The sequence below is a fragment of the Calidris pugnax genome, unplaced genomic scaffold (genome assembly GCF_001431845.1).
Source record: "Calidris pugnax isolate Ruff unplaced genomic scaffold, ASM143184v1 scaffold28, whole genome shotgun sequence".
Taxonomy (NCBI): Eukaryota; Metazoa; Chordata; class Aves; order Charadriiformes; family Scolopacidae; genus Calidris; species Calidris pugnax.
Window position 1 is genome coordinate 8,739,446 of NW_015090842.1, and position 8,434 is coordinate 8,747,879.

Here is an 8,434-nt window from a genome sequence, read left to right on the forward strand (position 1 = left end):
CCCGCCCCGGCCCCCTCCGGGCCTTGTCGCTCGGCGGGCGGGCCGCGGGGTGCGGACAGCGGCGGCTGCCCTCGCTGCGGGGCTGGGCGGGGGAGAGGGGGGGCGATCGGTGTGGCGGGGAGGGGACGGATCCGGTTCGGAACGGCGGAGATCCCCGGGGCCGGCTCCCGTTGACGGCCGGGACACCGCGGCCCGGCCTCCCTGCCCCGGTCCGCGGGGCCACCCGAGGGCTTGGGCGGGTGTCCCCGGCCGGTGTCGCCGCCTGCAATGGAAACAAACCCCGGCCTCCCCAGCCCTGCCGGTTCCGCCCCGGCGAGGCCGAGCCCCTCCGCTCCTCTGCGGGCACGGAGCCGGGAAGTTTGGGGCAGGGTCATCTTTGGGTGTCGGTGGGTGGCACCGGGGTGAGCTGGGTCGGGAGAAGGGCTCGGGGTGGGGAGATGGGGCTCTCCACATCGTCTATTATCGGTCGCAGAATTCCCGGGAGCCGGGAAACATCGCCCTGTGCCAGGAGCTGGGCCTGCCCTTCCCTCCCGGGCCTGTCTGCTCAGTGTCCGGCCTCGTCCCCACCAGTGACAGCAGAATTAAGCTCCACTTGCTGTTTGGCACTTGGCACGGAGTGAGGAATTCTCTGCCCGGGGAGCCAGGAGTGGACTGGGACCTGTGTCTCCTGCCTCCGTTTAGTTATTGGAAACTAGCAAAGGCATCGAAAAGAGCTGTGTAATGATGGCTGGGAAAATGAGATTAGTCCCTTTCTAGAAGGAACAGCCTTGATAGAGCGGTGCCAACGCTTCTTTCTGTGCCTGGGATGGGACCAAAGCAATCAGAGAGCTGGGGATCTGTTCATGTGTGTCGGTGAGGTAGGCTGAAATGCTCTGAGGGTAACAAGAACTGGCAGCGTAACCTATTTCTGCGTGAGCTATAAAATCCTGTACGTAAAATGGAATCGGTGGAAGTAATTGATCCAGATTTTCTTTTCTTCCTGCCTTTGGGTTAAAGTCAAGCTGCTTAAGAGAGCTTTCTAGCGTGCCCATCCTTGTCTTTGTTGTTCTGTTAGACGTAAGCTGTTCTCCGCGTTGAAGCAGGGAGAATTTGGATCTAACAGAGGGAAGACTCCCTTTTCTTGGAGTCTTCCAAAACTGTTGTTGACCCCATCGCCTGTCAGCAGCCTCTGTTGCAGGTATTAAGTTCAGCTAGGATGGCAGCCAAGCAGTTGCCACTGCAACTAATGTCGTCAGAGAACAGTGTTTATCTGTGGCTGACTGAAGCCTGATTTTGAACATGCCATATACAATAATCTCAATGATTTGTCCGGTTTATGTTCCTTCTGCTCCAGGGAGTTCTGCTGAATAACATTGCCGTGAACAAACCTGTTTCAGTTGAAAAGTTAGTCAGACCTCTCCGTGCTCGCTGGGTTAACGATTGGTCCCATTCGCTCACCGTATCTCTTGTGTTTCTGGTTAATCTTAAAAAGTATTTTAATTAGCTGGTATCTCTGCTCTTGAAGTGTTAATGCTGGTCTGTAAGAGTGTGGCTTGGGCTGTGTGGGGCGAAGCAGGACGGCTTCCAGGTTGTTGGTCAGGCGGAGGCTTTGCATACTCCTTGCCTTAGTTCTGCTTGATTCACCTCCAGCTTCAAACCGTGATTCACGTGAGTTGCATTTCCTTGCTGGGCTCGTAATAAGGTGCAGAGATGTATTTCATGCACGCGGACTTAATGTGGGCTAATGGGGAGCTGAGTGATGTTCTTGCTGAGCCACGGGACAGGTAGCGTGCCCCGTGCATTAACATACCAGCCAGGAGCTGGGCTGCTGGTCTAAGCTCTTCCTCTCCCGTGAGCTGCACCTCTCGCTGCTAAAGCTGTGATGCAACACTAAATCTTCTCTCCGAGAGGTGTTTATAAGATGGGGATGGCCTGGAAAGCCCCGGCCCGCTGAAAAAGAGCTGGAGAGGTTAAAATTGAGTTCACTGAATCTGAAAGTGGGCAGGGTATAAGCAGATGCGACTGCCTCTAAAAGCAACTGCGCCTGTTTACTTTGGCTCGGAGGTGTACTTCAGCCTGGCTTATAATATCTGTGCTATTAATATTTATGTCTGAGGAGAGGTGAACTTTATTCTGAAAACTGGCAGAGGGGAGAGGGTGAATGTCTAGGTACACAAGAACTGACCGACAGCTTCTGCAACAATGGGTGCGGCATAATCAAAACGGAAAGCTGTAATTCGGTAATGCTAGAACGCAGGGCGTAAGCTGATGCTGCCGGGCTCCGGCCAGTCTTAGGTCTCAGATAATTGTTGACAACTTCCTCTTCTGGGACCTCGCAGAAATAGTACGGGATATTTAGTCGTTAATTTGGGTGGTGTAATTCGATGCTGTAAATTTATGAGATTATACGTCTGCTTTAGTGGGTAGAAAACGAGGTATGTGGGGAGGAGGCTGTCTTCTTTAGCACTTTCTAGGAGTCCCAGGCAGCGTGCATGCAGTACTTGCCACCTTGGCTTAAAGAGCAAAGTATCATCTGTCCAAGGAGAGGTTTTCACTTGTGACAGTGCTGTCCCATCTGAAAACTGCTTTGCCTGAATTTGGTTTTATGGCTTTTACTAACTTTCAGTCCGTCTTTTTCAGGGGTGGAGAAATAAGGTAATAATGGCATTAACTGTGGATGTTTGAACAGACTTTTTTTTTTTAATCTCTTGCAGAGCAAAGAGTGGAAGATGTACGACTGATTCGGGATCAGCATCCAACTAAAATACCAGTAAGTCTGGTTCTTTTCACGTCAATTTCCAATCTCATGTTCTTTTTAGTAGCTGGAAACCTGTAAGAGAGCTGTCTTGATGAGACCAAATTACAATTTGGCTGTACAGGGTCTTTAAGCCTGGATTTCAGAAACATTCTCAAACTAGTAACCAGCAGCCAGTGTGGCAGAGCAAGGTGCTGGCTGGGGACTGAAGGAAACGAGGTTTCCTGTGTACTCCAGTTGCGTGTTGTAACTTCAAAGCAAACCACACCCCGCTTAAGCGCTGAGATTCTCCTGAGTGTTCAGCTTTTCTCATCTCAGTGTTTTTCTTCTCCAAAAGAAGAGTCTGCAGAGACTAACCAAGAAGAATACACAGTAATGTAGAGGCAGTTAATGGCTTTCATCACCAATCTGTGCTCAGAAAGACAAGAAATGTTTGCCTTCTGGGAAACAGGTCTCCAGAAACGCTGCTTGGCCTTCAGCCCCCTCCACCATAGTGTTGGGCCACCTCAAAGGAGGGATCTACCCTCACCTTGTCACTCTTCTTTAGCTGGTCAGCTCAAAATGCTGCCTGCATTTTTATTTTCTTTTGTTTATGGCATCCTCAAGGTTACAAAGCAAAGCATTTTAGGAAGCAAAAGGCATGGATTGTGGTCTATTGCTGAGAATTCTTCACAACTGGTGAAGTTGTGAAGTCCTGGGCTTTTGTGTGACAGCTGTCACCACAGTAAGCAATAGATGCAGACATCTTTGTGGCTGTTTGGTGGAACAGGAAAGGTCTGAGGAGATCTTGGGGAGCAGAAGAGAGGACTTAATGGGACACCTCAGCGTTTGGTTCTCGGTGATGAGAGCTGGTGATCCCTGCAAGTGGAAATTCTGCTGTGAACAAACTGCAAACTGTCCACAATTGCAGCGCAAGTTCGTTACCAGAAACAGTTGTTGCCTCCGTGTCAAACAGAAACTGAAAGCTTTTCAGTTTTCCTTTAGCTTTAAACTGCTTTATCTTGAAGCTGCTGCTGTTTTACGTTGCTGTTGGCCATGGGAACAAATAACATTTTATAGCAGAGATTTTCTGACTTGTCTGGAATATGCAGTTTTCCCCAAAAGGCCCTTTCCCAACAAATCTGTTTCCTGACAGAAGATTGCTTTCTCACCCACCTTTCACAGATCACTTAGCCCTAGTCCCCAGGCTCTGTGACCACAGATTGAAAGCCATTGATTTATAGCAAAGCTCTCATTTTAAACCAGCCAGGGACATATTGCCAGCAGAAATTAGAGGTACCTGAGCACATTGCAGAAGATGCAAACTCACAAGTATGGCAGAGGCCTGCTGGGATCCCTGGAGGCTTGCTGTGGTTGCCTGTCCATGTTCCTAGCTTGAGTCACTGCCTCGTTATTATCATTAGCAGCTCTGGATGAGATAAGATGGCAATGTCACGCTAGATGGTAAATTCCTCCTGTCCTGTCAACATCCTTCATTTTGCTATTGGAAATATTATCTACTGGTTACAGTCTACTTTTTTTAACAATAGTGTTGGGTTGGTTTTTTTTTTCCAGAATGAGCCAGTGTATATTTAAGATGGTGTAAGAAAATCTTTCTCTGATATAATTAAATTGGCTCAATATCACTTCACCTGTGCAACTTTTGAATATCAACACAGCCAGACCCCGTGAGCGTGGAAATGATCCAAGTGAATGGTGTCACGTAGCTACCGTTGATTTAAAAACAACAAAACCCACATGGCTGTGGAAACCGGAGCACATAAATTCTGAGATCATTTTTTAAAAGCAGGAACTAAATGTAGTTGCTGGGCAGGGTGCTACTTAAATTGGCAAATCTGCAATTTCCTTGTGAATTAAGTAGTTACTACATAACAATCTTCACAGAATTACTGGTTCCTCAGCATGCTGTCTTGAGATTAAGGAGGAGGAAATTCTCTCCTCTGAGGCTTTATACCCTTTGAAAGTAGCTTTTTGTTATGCATTAGAATAACCATGGAAGGTGAATGGAAGAGCATTCTAACCTGGGGGTGTAGTTCTTAGAAAGACATGGCCTGAAACTGGAGAAATTCTAGTGAAAACTGGTTCAATTTTCAGACTTCCATAGCAGCCCAAGCCCCTAGTCAGCGGCTGTAATGTCTTGGAGGGAACTGTGCCTTATCTTTTGTGGAGTTTTCTTGTTGCTGGGTAATTCATTGCTAGATGAAACGATTCTGACAAATGAACTGTTGTAAAACAGCACCCAAGCTGTGGATGTTTGCTGTTAAATCCTTCTTTGTTACCCCTTCGTGCAGAGACTCTTGCAAACAGAACAAGAGGCACGTGAAGATAATTATGATTATTCCTTTTCAGATTCAAGATACTTCATTCACAAACGAAGGGAAATGGAGTTGAGCAGAAATGCTTGTATTTTGCTGCAAGATGAGGGCACAGACACCGTTTCTGCATTTCACATCTGCTCCTTGCTCTTTGTTTCTTTTCAGGTGATCATTGAAAGGTACAAGGGAGAGAAGCAGCTTCCAGTTCTGGATAAGACCAAGTTCCTGGTGCCAGATCACGTCAACATGAGCGAGCTAATCAAAATTATCAGGTAGTATGCTGTGATTTCAGCGTAAGCTGCATCAGCCTAAGGCTGTATGATTCTTTATTAATTCCCCAGCTGGTGTATACATTTGGGAGCTCTTTAAATGGAAAATTCATCTAATGAGTGCTTGGTATCATCGTTAGGACAAATTCATAAGACATGCTTTTTCCTTTGGCTTTGCTGGGGAAAAATTCTGAGCTGAGCTGAGCTGGTACTCTGCTTTCAAGAGAAATCACTGGTTCCCAGAGACATAGGAGGGAGTCTGGGGTTACAAATCCTTGTCTAACTTCTGGCCCAGGGCTCCAGTGCTTCCTGCTTGCCTATTTTGGGATGCTTTCCCAATGTTCTGGCTGGGAGTCCCTCTGCGGAGTGCCTGCCCCTTCCCACCCACAGAACGGGGAGTTTGGGCTCATGGCCAGAGCTCTGAGCTGTTGCTTGGGGTTGATGTTGGCATCCTTTGATGGTGAAATGAGGTTTCCCCCCATGACAGTGTTGAGGCCCAAAAAAGAGATGTTCAGACCAGTGTCTCTTTGTCCCAGCTGTGTGCACAGACTGTGGCTCGGGTACTGCTCCTCTCTGGGGCTGAGCTTTGCTGACAAGAAGAGGGGAAGGGGAAGTAGCCGTGGAGTGGAAGTTGTGTGGTCGAAAATTGTGGTCAGGAATTCTGCTAGAAGTGCATTTCTCCTGGCTTCGTGTCAAGAAGGGACTATCTCATTAGTAAAGAGTTCTCAAGCGGTAAACTTGGAAGTTAGCAGCAAACCAGAGTTTGCTTTTTGTTGGTCACAGTGTAGCAGGAAGCTGGTTCTTGGAGGCCACAAGCTGTAAAAACTGAGAGTTGCCCCACGTGTCCAAACAATTCCCTGCCTCGGAGGCTCATACAAAAACTCTCTGTTGCAAGCAAATCCCAGCTCTTACTCGAGTAAGGTGGTGAGATAGGGTTCTGGAAGCAGGAACTGTGTTGCTCAAGTCTCCCAGAATTTCTCATGAACATTAAAGGCCCCGGGCAAAATGGTTAACAGCCAGCTGAAGGGTTTCCCCCACCTTTTTCTTTGGCTTCATTGTTAATAGGTGACCTGGTCCCAGCTGGACTTGGTCCTTGGCCAACTCCTCTTGTGTTTGGCAGAGCCCGTCCGTCCCACCCCTCCCCTGGCTGCTGCCTGCTCGCTCTGGAGAGATTAGAGCTTGGTTCTGGAAGGGTCCCTTTCCAGGGCTGTGCCTGGGAGGCTAAATAAATCCTTTTTTTCCAGCTGCTGCTGCCCCTCAGCAGGGAGCAGAAGCAGCAGGAAGCTCTACTGATCTGTTCTTCTTCCTCTGGTTGCACCTCCACATATCTGAGTGCTTACTTGATTTATGGAGTGGCAGTTCAGCAGAAAGTAGCTATTTTGCCCCAACCGGAGTGAACGATCTGAGGGAAACCCCAAAGTTAGATGTTGACTGTGCCACGCGGTCTGTGAAGTCTGTCACACTCTGCCTTTCTCTGGGATGCTTCTCCTGGGAGGGAGGAGAAGACGGGGCAAGATGCTCCAAAGGTTTAAAGCAGCCTGTTCCAGAACTGGTGGCAAAGGGAGTTTAAAAGGTCCAGGGCCTTCTCGTGGCAGCTCTGCCCGTCCTCCCTCCCCATCTTCATGCAGATCTCTCAAGGTCAGCTCGGGTTTGTGTTTCCAGGAGAAGCTGTTGAGTGAAGCTGTGAGCCAAAGGTCCCTCAGGCCTCACCAGTTTGCTGGCTGTAGAGGGATGATGTCACTGCCCCAGCGCCATCCTAGCGAGGAGTAACTCTTCCTTTTCACTTCAGTTTAATGCCCTTCTGGAGCCTGGCTTTTCCAGTGACATAAGGGCTTCTGTCAGTAGGTGGATTCGCATGGATTTAGCAGATAAATTAAATATAACTTTGAGGTGGGAAGCAAATGCCTTCTCCAGGGGCAGGGCTGCTTTGGGTGGGGACACCTCGCCGCTGTGGGTGGCGAGGGACTTTGTCTTGCCATGTGTCCTGGGTGGATGTGAGTGGAAAAGCAGAGTCATCACTGTCAAACTCCTTCCCCTCCCCGCTCCCCTGACCTCCCCCCTGACAGGCGGCGCCTGCAGCTGAACTCCAACCAGGCCTTCTTCCTCCTGGTCAACGGACACAGCATGGTGAGCGTTTCCACACCCATATCCGAGGTGTACGAGAGCGAGAAGGACGAGGATGGCTTCCTCTACATGGTGTACGCCTCTCAGGAGACTTTTGGAGTGCAATCTTCCGTCTAAGACAGGCGAGCGGCTTCTAGCCTAGGATTTTGGTTTACCCTTGGCCGTCACCCCCCCAACTCTTCCCCACACACACCCCAGGGAAAAAAAAAAAACGGATGTCACCTCTGCTCTCAGTACCTTAGCGTAGTCTTGCTTTAGCAGGTGTCTCATCTTACCTTGCCTTGTTTGTGACTATTAAAACAGTACAGACGAGCAACCTCTCCGGCTTTGAAACCTGCTGTAATATTCCACACAGGCACATTTACATTTCTGGACTTTTATGAACGGAACCCAATTGCGCACGTGACAATTGCAAAGAAAGGGACACTCGATTGACTTTTAATAACAAGCAAACAGGCACCAGGGAGGAGCTAAAGTGTTTCGTGTGACAGTTTTCTGGAAAAATCTCCCTTTAATTCCTTAAAGTTTTGTTTTTTTTTTAAACAAACAAACAATAATAGACAAATGGGAAGGCTTCTCATGAGAGCAAATAGGTTTTAATGTTCCAAAGCGGAGCTTTGTCTCCTGCAGCTGAGCGAGACTGGTGTCAGCACTGCAGGGAGTTCAGGCAAGGGTTTGGGGTGAGCTGGGGGAGTTAAAACTCTTTTTTTTTTTTTTTCCTTTTTTTTTTTTTGTCTGTTTTTTGCGGCACCTCCCATTTAGGAAAGGTGCCGCTTTCTGAAATACTCATACCAAACACCACAGCTTTATTGTAGTTTTAGGAAGTGTTTTAACTGTAAAATACACACCTGGACAGGTAACACTGAAAGAAACTCCGGTCTGTTACGAATTTTGGGCTCGCTTCCAAAAGATGGATCTCTCCCACCCCCACCCGGAGGTTTGCTGTTCCCTAAGGGAGAAGGCAGTGGAGGGGCTGGGGGGGGGGGGGGGGG

General features: G+C 48.6%; 1 protein-coding gene across 1 annotated transcript; it reads left to right on the forward strand.

The window, feature by feature from the left end:
• The first annotated feature begins 2,163 nt into the window (after positions 1-2,163).
• On the forward strand, positions 2,164-7,758 carry MAP1LC3B (microtubule associated protein 1 light chain 3 beta). The gene is made up of 4 exons (XM_014942556.1): positions 2,164-2,185; positions 2,694-2,749; positions 5,215-5,321; positions 7,385-7,758. The coding sequence occupies exons 1-4, from the start codon at positions 2,182-2,184 to the stop codon at positions 7,557-7,559; spliced, it is 342 nt and encodes a 113-aa protein (XP_014798042.1). The 5' UTR covers positions 2,164-2,181; the 3' UTR covers positions 7,560-7,758.
• The last annotated feature ends 676 nt before the right edge of the window (positions 7,759-8,434 follow it).

Coding starts and splice junctions, on each gene's coding strand:
- MAP1LC3B (XM_014942556.1), top strand. Junction 2,750..5,214: donor AGCATCCAACTAAAATACCA/GTAAGTCTGGTT, acceptor GTTTCTTTTCAG/GTGATCATTGAAAGGTACAA. Junction 5,322..7,384: donor GAGCTAATCAAAATTATCAG/GTAGTATGCTGT, acceptor CCCCCCTGACAG/GCGGCGCCTGCAGCTGAACT.